General features: G+C 35.6%; 1 protein-coding gene across 1 annotated transcript in view; it reads right to left on the bottom strand.

Annotated features, from left to right (window-relative positions):
• Positions 1 to 10785, bottom strand: part of arid5b (AT-rich interaction domain 5B) — a 69216-nt gene extending 58431 nt beyond the window's left edge. The window contains exons 1-3 of the mRNA XM_088634928.1: positions 10292 to 10785; positions 9735 to 9989; positions 2701 to 2935 (exon numbers count right to left, since the gene is read on the bottom strand). Of these exons, the coding sequence (XP_088491054.1) occupies positions 2701 to 2935; positions 9735 to 9989; positions 10292 to 10312 (511 nt within the window). The 5' untranslated portion in view covers positions 10313 to 10785. The remainder of the gene's footprint in view (positions 1 to 2700; positions 2936 to 9734; positions 9990 to 10291) is intronic.
• Positions 10786 to 20885: the final 10100 nt, after the last annotated feature.

The following is a 20885-nucleotide window of genomic DNA, read 5'->3' as shown; positions in this document are numbered from 1 at the left end:
TAGATTTCATCAGGTGAATATTTCCTCTATATTCAACTGCTTCAATTATTATTTAACTCTTTCATTGTCAACATGAGTGCTCTGGTGTTTCACAGATAGAGATTTCCCCACAGATATTTGAAAGCACTTCACCAACAGAAAGTTCTACATGAACTAAAGAAACAGTGCAGTTGGCTTTCACCAAAAAGGGGCAACACAGATGAAGGAGAAAATTAATTTAAAACTTGAGAATTAAAATAAGACAATGGTTTGATTTTGTTATTAAGTTTAATATTTCAAGTTAAATGAAAGGGTTACTTTGAATGCACTTAATGTGGAATTAATATAATTGAATAAACCTCTGAATAATAAATTAGCTTTTACTCAAATACTAACGCACCTTTCTCTGAGCAAAGTTGCTGGCTCTTTCATGCGGCTGTTAAATTAATGATTCATTTCATTCAGCTACGCTGCTTTTTAAAGTCTGCTTTCTGCAATTGAAAGCATAATGCGCTGCTGAATTATCCCTTTCTTTCTCTGCATAACAAAGAAGAGCAAATTTAAGCTAGAGATGGCCCCTGGTACCCTGCCAAAATATTTAGCTTACCCAGCGAATTCAGAGGCATTTTGAGTAACTGCATTTAGTTCCCTGACAACACAAACAGGCTGATATAGTCATTAAAGAACAACTCATTAACATTACAAAAACATATATACACAAATAATAAGGTTATAGATCTGACAATAAATAAATCCATTAACACACTTGCTCTTTTCCACTATTGATCCTTTACACAGCTGTACTTCTAAGTAACTGACAAAACATCTATTATTGATTTCCCCCATCTAATCTCTATATAAGAATCTAATAAAAGACACGATTCAAGGGCAATATAACAACATTTGGTTCCACGGACTGAAACAAAGCAGTGACTGCACATACCAGTGCCTGGGAAAGGAAAATAAGAGAACAATCAATTACTAGATAAATATAGATAAAAAATTTCCACAGAGCATGATATGGGGTACATACATTGTGTGATTATTTATCTGCATCTAGTCTAAAGAGCAAATGTCTAGATGTCTGGTAAAGAGCAAAATTACAAACTTGTCTTCCCTCAGCATCATAAATACCATAAAATGCTATGGAGCTCAGACAGAGCTCTATATTTCTCCCAGCAAAAAACACAATGTGTTCTGCTGATATAATTGTAGGATGACAGTTACAAGCTTTTGAAAATCAACCTGTAGTGGAACATTTTCCTGGCTTCAAACAGATATCTGCTGCATAGAAATGCAGTCCAAAAATGACATTTATAAGCCAATAAAACTTACACTGCTGCTTTTACACTGAACTACGAAGGACTCTGCAAGAATTGTGGCATGTTAAAGAGAAGTATAAATACATGTTATATAGTTTTAAACTACACCCTTAACTACAGTAAAATAAATATAACCATAACCTTTCACGGCGTCATTTAATCTGCCTTTCTTCATAAGAAATCAAAGTTGAATGCGGTTTCTTCACATTCCAGGATGTTTTCTAGTAATTGTCAACTACAATGCTCAATTGTGATTTAAAACACACAAGAGCATTCAATGTTTTCAGTTCCCCACTTCAGTGTTAGCCATTACTGATCACACCCTAATAATTATTTATTTTTATAGTCTGCCATGGTTGATTATAATTCATTTATAGTTTGGTTCAAAAACTGGTAAGAATCACAGACAAACCAAACAATTACTGTATTTCATCTAATTTGTTTATACACAATTATCGGCAATCACTGGTAGCTCCCCCACACACACACACACACACACACACTGTGCAACAAAGACTGTAGAGATATTGCAATTGGAACAAAGGTTTGTTCCTCCAGTCAATCTGCATTGCTGCTGGCAGATTAGCAACATTATTTGCCCCAGAGGTGATCAGTCAGGTTTACATCAACAATGACAGCCTACGTAACAAGGGGAGAGCTGTTCATGTACATGTGCCACCTACAGTCATGCAGCCTGGTGGTGCAGCACATACATCAGAAACCAGCCATTGGCCAGTGACTGTAATTGGGTAAATTGACTGTAACTGTCACGGTGCCCAGATGTTGTTGTGCAGACATGGCCCATCACTTGATCCAGCCAAGTTTGTTACGTATGAATATCTGAGTCCGTGTTGATCACAAGAGTTTCACATCAGCTGAAAGTGCAGGTAAAGTCTAGTGATGGTGGACAACTATACCCTGAATACCCCCCATTGATGTCGGGCTGCTAGATAAGCAAGAAGAGAAAGACAATCTAGCCCATTTGGGGTTCTACAACCTACTCCCACAACCCTTGGTGTAAAGACATGGTCTAAGTCTTAAAGGCAATTCCGCTTTCTTTCTATTTGTGTCTACTGGTTCACCTTTCACATTTCTTCTACAGAGATGGACAAGCCTGTGAATCATTTTGTGGGAGCAAACATCACCTATCCGTGTGCAATCACAAGAGTGCATATTTCTCATGATGCAGGTGCTCTCACTCTTTTTGTCACTTCACGCTCAGAATGAAACAAGAGTGCAAAAGGGCAACGCAAGTTGCAGTATACTGCACAGGCACAGCACAATCTCCCATAATATTCTACACAGACAGGTTAGCATAGCAAAATTACCTAATGCGGGTGAAAACATTGCTAAATTGTTTCAGTACAGAAAATAACAATGATCAATAAACAGAAATTACCCAGTTCTGCCTTTTCCTTCAAGACATCTTTGAAGTTGAGGCCGCTGTTGAGTGTTGACTCTCTGTATTTTTGCAAGGCTTCTCTCTGTCCAATCCTACCCAGCTCCTTCTGAATAGATGGCTTTAATGGCACCGCTTTGAGACCGCAGCTCCATTCTGAGAAATCGGAACTGGTCCATTTCACAAGGTTGTCCAACTTCACAATGACTTTCTCCGAGGCCGCAATAATCTCATCCTGTGAGGAACAGACACAGCATTAAATAAACATAAGGTTTGTTTAACACATAGGTTCATCTGAACGACATCCCCACGTATTTCTTAAATTGGCTCCTTTTTTAAAAGGACAAGCATGCTTGAGGTTTCATGATTGACGGCCTAGAAGCAATGCAAATACTGTATGGTGATACAATTACTTCAGCAGAACGCAAATTATTGTAATTTACAAGGACAACACCCAATGGCCTAATGAACAGTTAGTTATGGATGTTTGCATAATCTAGGATTACTAAACACTTAAATTAAAAATAAAATGAAGGAAATTTACATTGCTACTCTTATTCTTCAGTACTAAAGCAGATGTTTTATAGAACACAACAAATCTTTAAAATACACTTTTGTGTTAGAGGCCTAAAACCTATTAGTACAGTAAGGTCAGTTTAAACTTTTTGAGCATTCTCGTGTGTGTAAACCAGAAACCTGTTGTCAACCAAGCTAGAATCACAAAAGATTGCTGTTAAGCTTGTGTATCTGGAAAGCAGATGTTTTAATCTTTTAAAACTAAACTGTAAAGTTTTCAACAGTCTGAGTAGCAACAGATCACATCAATACCTTTGATGTGGATCACAATCCCACTCTCCTTTTTATCTTTGGGGATAAACCCCTTCACTGACATTATGAAATGCAAGGCAAACATTGTTGAAGAAGGTTCTGTAAAAGGTTAAGGTTTAACTAGAATGTGGATTACAGGTTTTCAGGCTGATTAAATTTACACACACTACTTACTAGGATACTGAACAATTCCCATTCTATTTCTCATACTGTATCTAGTATCAGAACATTTAATAACATGCTGCTCTGTAAAGTTGATTTTTTTTAATTCATATTTTCTAATCATTGAATAATCTAGGTTTGCAGTTTAGCAATCCTCAACAGCAGATATTTTAAACTCAGTAACAGCTGTAAAACTACCGTGCCTCTAGTCATTAGCAAAGATTCCACCTCATTAAAAAATACTCTTAGGCTTTAATACCATTGCATTATAATGAGAGATGACTGTGTATTAAATAGTTTTCTCATTTAAAAAACATAATTTTGGCTTTCAGTCTTAAGCCCCAAGCTTAAGAAATAAATTCTTGTAAAGATTACAATATGATGTAAGTGGATTATTTTTTAAGTTTAAAAAATGAAAATCAATGTTTTGAGTTAGGTATAATGATTTCATGAAATTACTGCTAAAAGCAAAAGTGTCTGAAATTACGGAGTTAATATAAATCCACACTCCAGGCCCCTCCCTTATATTTGTACTGTTTCTAATTACAACGCCGGTCTAATTTAATACAAAAAACATGTCTAGTAATGCAGCTTGAAAAGGCCTTTAGATTTAAAAGAAATAATTAACAAAACATTTCCAATTTAAGTTTCTTGAGAAGTCCTTGTCAAAATCTTTGAAAAGGCCCATTTAAAGATTTTATTAAAGACATGTCAAGGTTTTTGTTTCTGTCTTTCAGCCGAAGTGCAGTAAATCATGAAAGCAGTTCTCATTCACTCAAATGAGACTCTCTGTACTACAACAAACACCCTTTAAAAAAGAAAAGCAAAAAGTAGTATTTTCCAAATGTTCTGGGAAACAAAAGAAAACAGTAATTTCAGATCATTCGCATGTGTTTATGGGATGATATGGGTGTAATTAAAGAGAACATATACGTGCAATTGCTATAATAATTCCATCACAGGAAACAATGTAGTATACAGTAACAATGAAAATCTTTCTTCTAAAGAAAGCACAATATCACTATCAAGTCAATCCTCTTCTTTGGCCCATTAAAGCCTGGTGTTCAGAGACGGTAAAAGCAATGTATACAATGATCTGGTAGAAGAAAATGTTAGTCCTAACCTCACAGGACCATCTACCCTCTAAAGCCTTCTGTTTACATGCTGCTACACAACTAAATGGGTCAAAAGTTGTTAATCCAATTAGTAACATAGTAAACTAATGTTCTATGCGCTGCAGAGCTGCTGTGCTATGGGTATATTTGGAAAATGTTTGTTTTCCTCTCAATGTTAGTACTGATTTGTTTTCCATTTTTAATTTACATGATAAATAATTCATTAATTATTTTTACATAATTGATGCCATTTGGGTAAGGTTCTCAGGTTACGCACTGGGTTATAAGGAAAACTCTGCAACTTATTATTACATATTAAGAGGAATTTAAGTATTATCTGGCTAGAACTCAGCAGTAAAGCAGCTAGCCCATAAACTGTGTCCTGCTGAGAATGTTTCACTTCACTGCTCCTAGAGGTCAGTGCAAGAATTCCCCAGGTCAGAGCACATTTGTACACCTGCTTGCATGTCTATGGAATTATTGACCTGGTAACATGAAAAATGTGCCCGACATAAAAAGAAGTAGTCTTTTTCGTAAAGTTACAAAGTTACATAAGTAATTTTCTTTACTTATAATTGAATACACCCCAACAGCCAAATCAACTACAGATTCTACACACAAAATGCACTAACTTGTACCAAACCCCTGAGACACTGATAGACCTTTTCATAATGTTCTGACTTCAATTTGTCAAAGACATTCTAAGGCAAAGTAATAGACGACAATGTTATATAAACTCAGATGTGTCACTATCTTGTATTACATTCTTTGGCTTAACTTAGTAACTTTAATTAATGTTAATATTTATGCAAATTCATCTTTCAAGTCAATAAACAACATAATAAGCAATCATCTTGAAGGAATTAATGAGAGCTGCAAGTGATACGTAATGTATCATGGTATTTCTTGTGTTACATAGCTACAATGAAAATAAGCAATGATGATCATATGGCCAAAGGTCAAAATCTGTAAATAATTTACACTCATTCTTGCAAGACAGATTTTCACACTAATTTACTGGAGTGATAGAGCGATTTGTTTTAGTCCTTAGGATTCCTGCCATTATTTGAGACTTGTGTCATGTGGTGTGATGCATACACAGCCCATATGAAATAAATCAGACCCTGAGTATGTGGCATTTGTGTACTGTATGCAGGAACAGCATGTCTCAAGCAGTGTCTTTGAATCTTAACTGCTCAATATTCCATTTTAAAGAATGTTAACTTTAAAAACACAAAAACAGGTTATCTCATTTGAACTATAAATATATCCCGGGCACCCTTAAATACAAACATGGGCTTCTGCCAAAACAGCAGAGGGATCTCTGGACTCGTGCCATTGAATTCTTCTGCAATAATAATGTTCAAGTCACAAGTCTCAAACCACACTGCTTTGTAATTCAAAAAATAGCACAGAACAGAAAACTAATTAGATACTGCTCAATTGTTGTTCCACATCCAGCTATTTTCAGGATAAGTGTTTCAAGCAAGACCAAAACTTCCAGAAACTGTACAGTTTCTTCTGAACCTACTTCTTCTTTGTTTGTAAAATGTAGGTTGTTATTGCACCATCTTAGCCCTAGTTATTAAACCTGCACTACCATTTTTGGAAACCCATTTAGACATTTTTAATCCTCCAGCTACTGTGTACATATATATTTAGTCTATGAAAACCAATGGCTAGCTACATCTCGTGTCATTTAAATGTGAAAATTATCTTGATTCAATTGTACCATTTGTATTACAAATAAAAATAAATCAACAATCAGCATGATGTGACAAGGCAATTAAGATAAATTAAAAGTAAACTAATTATTATTAATAAAGGAATTGCTAGTGCTTAATAATAATAGTCTAGTCTAGTGTAATATGACTAGAAAAACACATACCCCATGATCTTTGAGCTTTTCTGAAAGCATTAAAGTATTATAAGAGGTTAGTGGAAAATATATAATCTTGATGATAATAATAATACCAACACTACTAATAGTTATAATAACAGTGCTGATGTGATGCTGTAAATGAACATCAATAAAATTCAAGTTACATGCTGCCAGCAAGCCTGAAGCTGAAGACAGTTCATGTCTGTCTGCTTTCTAAGTCAGGCAGCAAGTAGTTCAATGCTTGTGAGTTTTGGCAGGCGCTGACCTCGAAAAGAAGATACAGTCACTTCAACAAAGTAAAAACAGCACATGTCTTAATGAGAGTGTAATGTTGCCCTCTCTAGGTTTAAGCTCTAAAGTGTTAGATTCTATAGGCCTTCTGCCAGAACCAGATCACTGGGAGCTTGTTGCCATTTCTGCTGCTGCTATTCTGCTAATGAATGACTAACTCAAGCCAGAGGGGAAATTACATCACCTGGGCGTACAACAACAAAAAAAAAGCATCTGGAAACATACTACCTGCTTTTATCACAGTGCTCATAACTGTTTACTGCGCACATGTTAAATTAGCATATTAAAGACTATTACAGTTCCTTGATTTACACACTGTCTTATAGAAGGATAAGGTTTCAAAAAAATACTAGGGCAGAGAGTTTCTGGGTGAAGTGCTTAAACTGAAAGCTAATAATTAACTGAAGGGGAAAAGAAAACTTTGTCCTTCAAGACAAGTCCTAGGAGAAAGGTTTATTGTGACCAATAGGAGTCATCACAAACCAGAAGGTGGATACCAGAAGAGAAACAAAGAGTAAACTGAAAGATGAGAGCCGTTTAGAATATTATGTCACCAAATTCCTAGCGAACACTCTACTGACAAGGGCAGGAAACAGAATCTCAAATTTGGTAGTCATACATGACAGAGACTTGGTCCAACTCCTCAGCAAATCGTTAAGTTTCACATTATTGATTAGGTCTCAGTATATTAAGAACAGATTCAATTTGAGTATTGCAGTGTGACTGGCAGTAGGATTAGAGATCAGGTTACCACAAGTAAGGGACTGCTCCAAAAATCACATTATTATTTAAATTTACCATATGCTACTAATTTCCAAAGCCCTTTAAAATCTAAGGTTCGGATAAAACTTCACATATGCACACAACGTACGATAATGTTTACTAGGGGGCATGGAATAGAGAGCAAATGTGCTGAATCAGAAGAGGTGTGAAATTAACAAAACGGTTAAAATATAAAAGAACACCATTTCTGTAATGCAGAAATCTTAACGTAATTCTTTGCGACAAGTTCTCATTCAACAACGATGCAGCGCTTTGCCTTTTTTATCCTCTTAATTAGGTTAAGCATATATAATGTCGAGCAATGTCCTTGGACGGGTAGCCTACCTCATTTCCAGATCAGCAATCATGTAAACGAAATAAATTTGAAAAGCAAATAATTCGCTTTTCTGGTGTGTGGGGGAGGGGAACCAGAGGGAACAGATGAAAAGTTAAATAGAGAACGGAATGGATCATCTGAGTAAATGGGAGGTCAAGTCTCTTACATTTTCCTCCACTCTAACCAGTTACATTGTATTTACTGTTCAAATGTCAGTCAGAAAGATGGCTTTAACAAACAACTGTGAACAACTCACTCCTCGCATAAGCACATATTTTGTGAATTTAAAATCTGATAGTTCTGTACAGACACAAAGGAAACCTGTTGCACATTAAGAAATGGAAATCCGATAGTCAACTCCTTAAGAGAAAACAAGCACATTAAACGCTCAGCACACAAGAGCCCTTTTCTTTGGAAAGCTGACATCGTAACATGTTTACACTGCCAGGACAAGACGACACAAGTTTCACTTCACATTACGTTACGTGTTTGTAACCTTTAACTGTTTTCACCTGATCCCCAGATTGAAATAAAAAAAGGCTTTATAAAAATAAATGATCAGTTGAGTGCGCACATGCATGAATCTGATTCCTGTGTGATCAAACGAAAATAGTTCAGAAATCCAAATAATAGAGATACTGTACATTCACCACATCGGCTATTATATGGTTAAACAATCGTGTAGAAAACGCATTAACATTTTTTTTTCTCTTCAGCAACACAAACAAGCATGCATATCGGGAACCAAAAATGAAAATGAAGCGCTCTGACATAATAACCTTCATAAATGTCACTCTCACTTTAAGGCATCGCATCTGACTGCGTTATCGGCTTGCTATTATTATTAATCAATTGCTACTGACCGAAAGCAGTTCAACGATTGCGGAGAAAATGTCCGCTTACAATACTTCTTGTCTGAGGCTATATAATTTCAGCCTTAGTGATTGCATGGTAAAACATTCTCAGCTGTAAATTAAAACTGACAGATCATATATTATGGATTAAAGCGCGAATGTTTTGCTCACTCTTTAACGTGTTTGTGCTAGTTAGCTACACGTCTGTTTAAAAATACGCCCAGGCACATCTAGCTAGTGATTTGAATTTATGATTGTACTACCTGTCATTTATAACCTTATTCAATACGCCTCTGCCAGCCAGATCGCTTTTGATCTCTCTCTTTGCCTCCATTTCGTAATTTCCGCCCTATTTTACACACCGCTGATATTAAACATGAAAAAAAAGAACACAATAACTTTACAGTACAGTGTCGAAATAGATCGGTCGCTAAACATAATCAAAAGGTGCTATTTTTAATCTGCCAGTCCCCTGCTACAACAGACAGTCTAAACCCCACACTGCCAACAAGCAAACAATATTTAGGATGAAGTGAATTTTGATTCATTCTACGCACGTTTTCACGCCTTAAAGACAGCTTTCAATATGATTTAACTGATAAATCCACCTAAATCCTAAATGAAAGTAAATATGCTACGTGCGGTACTGCCGTGCGTCACTGCAAATAGAAAGGAGAATAGATACTTATAGGTCATATTTCACTAACGCTTCGGTGTTATTTTTTTTTTCAATGCAATGCGAGCCATGAGGTTGAGGCGAACTTTAGGGAAACCGATAACAACAAGAAAATATTTGTAATCACCTCTCCGTGACGGACAGTCCTTCCCTGGGGAGTATCTTCTGGGAGAAAATAAAGTTTGGAGCTGGATAAAAGTTGCTTGGTCGTCCTTTCTTCCCACAACAGCTGTAGCTCTGCTATGCAAATGGGATCCCCTGGCTTACATCTTACAAAGAAAAAGTCGCCAAGGGACAGAATTCTTGGTTTGCCTTCAAGGTGAAATTTAAAAGCCTTGTAGAAAACGTACGGTCCGTGCAAACCGCAAGGTGAGCCTACCCACTGCGGAAATAACCAGAATAATAACAAGTCAATGATTTCATCAATAAATTAGTACATTCATGGTCATTAAATAATCATTAATACGGCCGGCATATTAAACATCAATTTGATCTATTGGAGGGTTTTTTTCTAAAAAATGCATATTTTTAGAAATCCTAACATTTAAAGTTTGTATTAAAAGTTTACAGTATTCATTTCAGATGTTCAGAAATTAGTAGTCTATGTACATGGATGCGAAAGCTCCACATTTGCGCCCCCAAAATGATAGTAAAATCAAACACAAGGAGAGTAGATAATAATACCTTGAGTGAGTTGGGCTCCATCTCGACGTTCTGAATTGATTAAACTCAACATTCTCTCCAAACTTGTTGGCTTGAATGGATTGCGAACGGTCCTGGAAGGGAAAAGTCCATAATCGTCCGACGCCGGCAAAGCTCCCAATATTAAACTCGCACGTTGTGAAACCAACCGTCACAAAATGTATGAAAATGGTCCCTAATATTTTCCCACTTCGTTTAGTTTAGAATGCCTTAATTTTTTAACATTTCCGCCCCCGAATCGCTCGCTTTTAAATTCTAAATGGCAGATGTGCCGCCGGGATCCGGCAGATATCTGCTCGTAGTATTCGTGTTTTAAAATTCGAGCCCTTCTTAACGCGTCAGGTTTTGCTGTCAAAAGAAAGAAACGTGGGTTTGAATTACGCCGAGCGCCCGCAAGAATTAATTATTTGGAATATTTGACTTTGTGAGACCTTATTGCATCATTATCGTGATATGTGTCTAGCAGGACCTGTGGCGAGGACGTCTGTATATGTATAATAGAAAGAACATTTCCTGCAGAGATTGAGGGGCGCTCTTCCTATTTTCTCGAATGCGTGTACTGTATTAGATTAGAGTTTGACTTGTGTGCAGTAGTTTTTGGATATGAACGTTTTATAGTACCGGGGCGTTACTGCGTACCCTAATCAGTTAGCTTCTTTGTAATATGACTGTAGAGTATTGATCATGCTTGCTTATGGAGATAGGGCTGTATTAGTAGCGACAGGGAGCGGGCGGCGTGGGGAGAAGGCAATAAATGCACAGCATAGACAGGCATCATGAGATATGGAAACAACAACAGCAACGGCGAACTGCTGCCATTATGCTTATGAACATGAATATTTAACGAGCGTGACAGGCAGCGAATGCCTGTATATAGACTGCGCTAGGAAAATAAATAGAAATGACGTTTTAAGCTGTGCGTACAGTCCCTTTTAGGTAGCATTATGGGTCGGTGAAACTGCGGTTCATAATGTTTAAAAGTGCTTTGTGTTAATTACATCAACCTAAAAGCATACGCTGGCCTTTTGCAATTAGGTTAAAGCGCATGAATAACTCGTGAAAGCAAAACAGGATCAATGGGTATTAACATTTTTAGATAATAACACTATCTAAATGTAGGTTTATTGTTCCTAAGCCGCCTTTGGGCATTTTTATGGTTTGGCAAACGAGATTATGATGTAAAGGTCTAGAAACAGCTACAAAAGAACAAGCGCGGTCAATATAGCAAAAAAAAAGTTAAAATACAAGACTAAATACTACCCAAGCGTCTGACTATAAAATATAATTTGGTTTTAAATAAGTCTTTGTTTAAGTATTACATTACGGTGTGGCAACTTTAGCAATACCCCGGGGCGATTTTTTTTCCCTTCAGATGATTTAAAGGAACCGTGTTGATGTTTTACCATATGAAAGTTGGAAAATGTTGAATAAATTGCAGGATATGGCGCTTACGCCGGTTATTTTTATACGTTATGCAATGTTTGATCTGAAGTCACGAGGATCGCTGACACTGTAAAGCTCTATTAAACAAGTGCGTTTCAAAGAAACTGATTAAATTCTAAACGGGGAAATAACGTTGCACAACAGTGTTGTTTTTATTCACCATGAAATCAATGATCGCGTCATGTGGCATTTTCAAAAGTGTGTATACGATCAAAACATAAGAATGCCATTAATTACATATAGATTAAAGGGGGTTTTAGGGGGAGGGCCGGCAGGATGAAGCATGCGAAGAGAGAATGTGACTAAAATGTTATAATTGAGTTGAGTAGGCGTAACGAGGAAATGAAAGAGGTTAGACAAAGAAATGTCAGTTTTTTGTGCTATAACGAAGCAATATGAAGTTATAATTGAGTCCAAACAATGTATAAAACACTCATTATTTAGATTCACTGATGCATTATGTAAGACATAATTACATTTTCTTTCTTTGGGTATAAACAGGTAATAGCTTTATGTTCAAATTGATTCGGACGGTTATTTGATTATGGAGGGAAGCATGTTTACCCGGGTAAAACGTAAACTGTACGACTCGTGTTTAAAAATAGAAATGTGAAATTGGACTCCAGTACCCTTTGTGTTCGTTTTGAAATTGATAGTAAAGTGAACCAACCAGATACTAGGCAAACAGATACCCATAAATCAATAAATACATAATCGTTATATTTCAGGACAGGTCGTTTTCCCAGTAAGATGTACTGTATGTGCACACATGCTAACAAATGGAAGCCCAGTGAAATGACCTAAAAGCAGTATTGTGGAGCGTAACACAGGGTTTTAAATAGTGCTAAAGTCGCAAGGTAATTAGAAATAACTAACGCATTCACAACAGTGCGGAAATGTTCATTCCGGTTTTTGATTGTTGTCTTCTGGTTTTTGTGTTGTGCCTGGCTGGCAGTAAATATATTTAACTTTGAGGCTAGTATTATAAAGTGATGTAGTCATTAAGCGGTTTGATTTGAGCTAGTGAGAGGGTAATGGTATGTGTATTCAAGGCACCATCAATCACCCAGCAGATGTAAGACATCAGACACTGACACAGTGACACCGGGGAATGGAAGGCATGCTCCTGCAGTGCGGTACTGCTCCTAATATGAAATAAATACTTGGAAGCAGAAAATGTTTGTGAATGAAGCTATCAGTTCGTGACACCAAATGACATTACCAGCAGAGAAACATATTTAGAGTCTGTTCATGTTTACTTTATTGAACAGCTTTAATTGATAATCAGTCAGATCACGTCTCATTCTTTATAGGCAGTTTTAGCAATTCAAATGAATACATTTTACGGTTAAAGCTCCGGCAACTATTAAATAGCAGTAGACAGTAAATGAAAGCTTGTCAATGATTCATAATGCTGTACACAGGAATAGACTATTGCAATTAATTTCTCTATAGCTCCACAAACACACACTATTCAAATATTGCTATTCTCCTGGTTAATGGCTTCAAACATCAAAGACTAATAATAAATGATGATATCGCTGCAGGGAATAATTTGGTTTACACCCTGTATGGTTCAGTATCTCCTTCTCAGCACAGATTTTCTTGCAGGTGACAATATGAGTATAGCAGATTGATAGCCTAATCTTTCTTCTTTCCTGAGCTGCAGTGGAAATGTGCAGTTTCAGGGCATGTGGGAAATTGCACCTCCCTTTATATACAGTGTATATACAATGTGCATACAAGTATATTCAAACATACATAAACATAGCAGCACAAATGATCAGTGCCAGGTAAGGCTGTAATTGATATTATCCTAGCTTTGAATTATTTATATTGCTTTGAATGATTAATGTACAATGTAATGTAATTGTGCTTTCTGGCACGTTGCTTAATCAAGACAACATAAATGGTTAATAACATTGAAGACTAGGAACCAATCACAATTAAGTTGAGTAATTTCATGTGATGATATAAAATGTATTGATTTTAATTGTTTGATTTCTAGGACAGTCATGTTCATGTAAGGACTAATTAGATTAAGGCAGGAAGTAACTTGCAATTTTCTGCATTTCTGTTTTCAACATATTTATGCAACATATCTATATAATGTGTAAATTATACAGGTTTTGTAGAGGTTATTAAACTTGCTCTGAATTTAGAGTACTGCTGCTTTAAAATGATTGCTTTTGGGGTTTCAGAAGCTATTCACCTTTCCGTAAGTAATTCAAAGAACATGAGCATAAACACATCGTCAGCATTTTCCATGCTTTGGAGATAATACCGGTATATAAATTAATGACAAGCTTTTACAAACTCTATACCGCCACCAGTGGAAAGAAGTTGTTACTGCAACCTTTTGTCATTTTGTTTTACACTCTGGCTGTCTGTTTCTAGCACTGTCTGTGGCACAAACCCTTGTATTTATTTTTCTTTTACAGATACAGTGCATTTTCATCACAATCGAAACATATAAAACTGTAGGGTTACGGTTTCAAGCTAAAAAGTGAGACTGACAGCAAAAGGAGTGCAACACTCACAATGGAAAACGTGGCACAGGAATTGCTGAAGTATGTCTTCTGGGAAATAAAGTAATTTCTGATTCCTCATTGCATCAGGATGGGTGTACCAGAATCTGAGTCTCTATCCCAGCAGTTTCAGTGATGGAGATTAAAAAGAGAATCCTGAGAGAACAATCGCTCAGTCGATTTCCCTTTCTAATACTATTGTACCTATTTCTTACGCTCTCCTATTGCAACTGTGGGATTGTTTCAGAGCTAAAAAAATTGAATTTCACTTTTTTTCGCACATTTGCAGTTAACGACCAGTTCAGTGAAGTTCTGTGTTGTATTTCTAATCAACTACACAACAATGGGTATAATATTACTGGACAGTAAACTTTCTAGTAGAATATACTGTTGGAAAACGAATGGACATCGGGTGTATTAGGTTTTTCATTGCTAATGGTTTAACCGAAATGTTGTCACTTCCTATTATCACCAGGGGTCTGGGTCATTTATGCCTTGCACTGGCCATAATTAAAAGCACCAAAGTGAAAACACCAGTTCTGCTCAACACACGAGCTACGAGCAGTAGACCTTACAGTCATGGAACGTGGAGGCTAAACGGAGAATGTGATGAAGTGGATTTTGGCTTGATCCTTAAGAAACATACTTTTGAAATGTAAAGCAGTGCATTTTACTACAAAAGTGGTGCAAAAAGCTTCTCTTGTACAATGCCTTGGATATAATGATTTGCCACTTCTGATGTGTTTGACAACATTTCTGATAATGTGCATCAAACATTGGATCTCTCACCTAAATACGGTGGTAAATTAGTTCATAGTCTATCATAGTATATTGCTCCTGTGGAATGAACTAGCTGGGGTCGTTGTAATAAAGACAACAATCCAAGTCACAATGGACTGAATGCTTATATTGCTGAGACATGTCATTAGCACATACTTCTACCTCTCTCAGTCTGATTAGCATCTTGAATTTAACTGGAGTGGTGATTTGAAGTGCTGTGCAGTGGGGCTGCTGGTGCAGAGTGGCTGCTGCATCATTCAGGAGGGTGATAAAACTTCAGGGCTGGACATAGTCAGTTCCCTCCTAAATGTGGAAGCACTTTGGGATGGAGAATGTTATGTAAATGCACTTTTACTATGATATCATGAAATGGAAGTTATGTAGACCTCCATCACTGGGTAAAGGTATATGTGTGTACAATGTTTTCCATACGTCTACAACTAGGGAATAAACTATTCAATATGTCAACCAGCGGATTGCTGATTAGGTCAATCAGTTGTGTTAGTAAAATACCGTTCCTCTAGATTAATAGAACGTATATTGGGTGGAGTTGTCCCCAGTCAGAGGAATCACACATATTCTCAAACCTTTTGGCCTAGCTGTACAGTCAGAAGTGATCATTTACTTTTTTTTTTAATTAGAAATTCCACACGTTGTGGTGGAATTCCAAAAGTAGCATAAAATATTTGCAACCTCCTTTCGTTTTTGACAATTATTACACAAAATGCACGTGTTTAGTTTTATAGCCCCTCTCTTTTACTGTATTGGGTTTCCCCTCTGACTTAAACTTCAGTTAATTTCAAAAGCAAGTTATTTTTACAAATCAACGCCAGTACAAACTGCTTCCAGATTTTGAAATAGATTGTATTTACGTTTAGAGAAGCCAAGTGAGAGCAATGACCACGTGCTTGACATATACAAAAGAAATAAAAATTATTAGAGATGATAATAGATATTGAGATATCTACAGTATGCAAGATATTGATAACCTAAAAATCTTGCATAAGAACTAATCCATATTTATCCCCACATCTGTATTTTCAGATTAATGATGTATGACATGCACTGGATTGGGTTTATTTACGTTATGCTACAGCTTAACTAATTAAATCAGTGGTACTAGGTTCCACCCAGGCCCTGTTTCTTGGTTCAGGTTCTTATCTGGACAAATCATACAAAAATGAATTACAACTCTCCTTGATGAACCCCCAGTTAATTCAATGTGATGAATTAAAATGCTTACTGAACAGCTTTACCAAAGTTAATTTTCCTAACAACAATGATTGTTAGCTTATGCAAAGAACAAAAATAACAGCTATTTCCTGTAATACTACTGAGAATAATTTTGTGAACGAGGTGACAGCATTAAAAAATATGCCAAAATGTTTACCTTGATTTCATGGGAGAATTCTTCTCTGGTAGAGAAGAAATTAAATATTAACTTTTCTGAATAATTATTAATAGTTGTGATAATAATGAAGCAGTTTTGCACGGAGGTTGCATTTTTAATGTCTTAAAGAAATTCTTTGAATCTGCTTTTTAATTCCATTAATGCTCATTGAAATCAGATTGTAGAAAGTCCAACAATAAACAGGGCTGGAAGGGAAAGGATTAATGGCACTTGGATGAGTGCATTTAATTAAAATTCAAATTAAACAAATTCAGAAAGATAACAAGAAAGACATTCCTAATAGGGAGGTTTATTTGTTGGAATGTCAATGTTTCAGAGATAAAAAAAATCCACACAGAGACATCCTTCTGAATTTCTCATTCAAGGCCAGATCTTACAGGGATATTGTGGCGACTTCAAATTGAGCATTAAAAATGTCTGTCCCTCTGTATTTTCTTGCACAGATATCTGACATTTGTTTCCTGAAAAATAGTGCATTCAAATTTTTTTGACATTTTAATCTAGCCATTGTATATTATATCAAAATAAACCTCTGTCTGAAAGCCTACAAGTCATGTAGTTCTGCCCATTCAGTAGGCAATCAATTATCGAGGGTCTGTGAGATCCTCTGGGGTTTGTACATTCTGACCTCCTGAAACTGCACTATCACAGAAAGAAGGAACAGAAAATAAACATGACAAGCATAAAGCCTAGGAGTGCATTAATTGTGCAACTATTTCATACCATCAGAACAGCTTTAAATAATAATAAATCATAATAATCTAATAATAATTCTCTACCTTTGGATATAATCCAAAATTTCTTTTTACATTTCTTTTTACTTTTACTTTGCTTGTTTTGTGCTGATACTTGTTTCATTAGAGACCAGCATGCTCGTTTTGTGACTGAATTTTACCCAAAGATTACCCCAAACTGTTTCATCCATTTACCGCACAAGTATTAAATCAAGCTAAGTATGCTGCCTGCAATGCAAAAACTGTTACATTAGTTATACTCTTAGTAAGATAAAAAAGCATTATTGTAAAATGTCTGGTTAAGAAACATTATTAAAAATTCAACGTTCTTTAGCTTACACTATGTATATTACTGTTGTCACCTTCCCAAATAAAGGCTATTTAAATAATGTGAGCATTAACATTATCAGAAGTAATAAAGGTTTAAGCAAACTAGGGGAAAATAGAACTAAACATAATGCATACCGGCTAACTTTTAACATCAGACCTCATTACTCACAGAGGTTTAAAATTTCTGATTCAATTATATTGCGCACACCTATCATGTTTCTAACCATTCTTTTTGAAGTCCAGCGCTTTTGAGATTAGCGGCTTAGCCACATTTGACTGTAGGTAAATATTTTTTGTCATGTCTAATCTACAATTTGAAACCCACACAAAATGTACTGGCCCCTTTTTTCACAAAGAGGAAAATACTTCGTTTTTCAGATTTCTAACTCTGCGTTTGTTTTGCAAGTAGTATTAAGCATTTTAACTGCTGTTTGCTGTTGTCGCCCATGCAGCAGGCCCTGAAAGGACACACATGCTTTGACCTTGTTTGTCGTAGGGGCCTAATGTGGAAAGTATTGTTTCAAGCCTTGCTCATTACAAGAACAGATAGAAGGTAATACTTGTGTGGTGTGATATGTTGCTGCCATTTACTAAGTTAAAATATAAATCTTGTGCATTTTTTCCACATAGAAATTTATTTTCCTATCAATGACCTGATTGGGAAAACAAACATGTGACAAGTAAGAAGGATTAAGATGCATGAGGCTCATCACACGTGGATGAGGTAAGTGTAGAAGAAGTATATAAAGAGGTACACAGGACACTAAACATGGAATTCATAAACGTAAAACAAAATGATCTTTGTCCTGTATTTTGATTAAATGAAAGGAAATACATAAATCAGAATTCTTAAACCTAATTTGTTGTGTAACAAAGTCATATTCACAGCCTGAGCAAATTGACAGATCCTAGTACATACTGTAACTGAAATGTGAAAATGTTATTTTTCAGAGAAAAAAGTGAGATACTCCAAAACATAAGTTCTTCAGCTGTTTTTCAATTATTAGTTAAAGTAAGATATTTGTTTTTAGTGCATACCTAACTTCTGGGCATGAGACAAAGTTTTACATTTTCAGTCTACTGTACTGATGGCCTGAAGACGAACATTATTTTTGGTTTTGTATTATGAGCCTGGCACCAGTGACAATTGTGTTAACAGACACTTACCAGATTTCCCTTCACCAATTCCACGAAAACATTGGTTCAAATCTTAGGCCTCTATAGCAGTTATAAAAAGCAATTTTCTAGAAATCTGTCAGACTGACACAGTGTGTTCTATTTGCTGCAATAATCCAAATGTTCCACAAAAATGACAAAAGATGGCTATTATGTTACATTTCTCTATCTCTAATATAACTGGAAAGTAAACTGAAATGTCTCCAATTTACCAATATAATCATTGTACTGAAAGCAATTAGTCAGTGTAACGTAAGTAGCTCTGTTTAATTATGACAGAAGATCTTTATTAATGAAAACACAGATACTCTTATTGTAAAATAAAGTTGAGATTTGTTACAGACAGAACAACTTTTAGCAGCACTATATTATTAATGTATTTACACAAGAACAGGCAATTATCAGCACTAACCCAGTTACCTGGAAAGATAAACTGTAATAAGCAACTATTGTTCATTTTAGTCCTTGTGCAGAATGCAAGATTCGATTTAAGAAACATGCCAAATATTTTTTACTGTATTTCAGTACACAGGTTGCTTGAAAAAATATAATCCATCTTAAAACATGTTTATACAGGCATTTGTATTTAAGCAGATCTAGGTATGTAACATACTATAGATATACAGTGTTGTGATATCTGTGAGAAAATGGCAGTGTGTCAATAAGGTCTGAACTTTGCCACAGCCTTTTCATTTCACACAATCAAAGAAGTAAGTGCATTAGCATATCTCTCCTGATAAGATTAACAGTAATACATTGAATCTGGTATTGTGTAGAAACCATGTAAGCACTGCAAAAGAATAACTCCGACAAATGAGAGGAGAAAGGTACATCATGAAGTTGATTTATTGCTGCCTTTACAGGGAGGAATTAATAATTTACAACAAATCCTTAAGTCACAATGAATTTTGTTATATAAGCAACATTTATGGTGGTGACTGAGACTTGAAGTGAATATAAACAATCACAGAAGATGTCTTTAATGGGTTCATTTGTGGGTAGTGTTTTTATTGAAGTCAGCTGAAACATTCTTTCTGTTGAATAAGTGTCCAATTACTTAACGGGACCAAAGTTTAAATTAATGTGACCTTGAAACAGGGACTGAAATCACATGAAGATGATGTAAATAAGACAAAGTAATCTTTGTCATTCGTCCATGACTGAAACAATAAGTAACCCTCTAAAAAAAAGAACATGCTTCAAATTATTTGCAAGAGCTTACAAGTATGAATTCTGAATCAAACAATTCAGCCTTACAGTACTTTTTTACCTCTTTGTTCTTTTCTCTTTAGGACTGATTATGTCCTACTCAACAATGCAAACATTATCTTTGTGTTCTATAACATGACTGCAACCACATTGAAATTTAATGGGGCATTCCAGTATTTTGCAATGAAAACAAGGTTTTAAATTACATGGTAATTTAGGAATGAGTGGAAAGCCAAGAGGCTGTTATAACAGTCAAGAGTTTTGGATAACCCTCATAACTTTTCTGTACAAAAGAAAAATCAAACATCTGGTTTTATGGCGAGGTCAGACCAAGTGTTTATATCTTTAAATAAATTTAAACATCAATTACAGTTTTCAGATCACAAAGGAAATATTTTTAGTTTTTTTTTAAACAGAAAGCTGAGCTTATCTTATATCAAACTGTGATAATATTGTTTAATATTGGACGTTAAGTCATCTATAGCTTGTATATTGATTCACAATGGTACATACATGACTAATGAAAGCCAGGTGGCTCCAGCATTTGATTCATTTTAGATTTAAGAAACCCTTCGTGCTTTGTTCATTATTCTGGCCCTAGTTTGAATATCTTGAGTCAATAAAAAAATTACAAATGCCTAATGCGCCATGCAGGAATTTGTTTGTTTGAAATGGACATGTGTTTAAAGTTAGCCCATGAGGGCTATTTTCCATCGTAATGTTAAGTGTTAAGTCTTTATCTGATGAGAGATCAGAGAAAATGTTAGAATTTCCTGCGGCTAAAGCAATCCAAGAAAATAAACAAGGCTGTCTGCAAAGCACCTTTAATAATGAAAATAGCAAGCTTGTATTCTTCGTATTTTCTACACTACATTGGAAATACTTAATATTTACCAAGAAGAAAGGAATTTGTGCTGACTTGTTAAAGCAACCAAAAGGATAGATGAACATATACATTCATGGTT

Source organism: Lepisosteus platostomus, chromosome 6 (assembly GCF_059453375.1).
Source record: "Lepisosteus platostomus isolate fLepPlt1 chromosome 6, fLepPlt1.hap1, whole genome shotgun sequence".
Taxonomy (NCBI): domain Eukaryota; kingdom Metazoa; phylum Chordata; class Actinopteri; order Semionotiformes; family Lepisosteidae; genus Lepisosteus; species Lepisosteus platostomus.
This window is presented reverse-complemented; position numbering and strand designations above follow the sequence as displayed.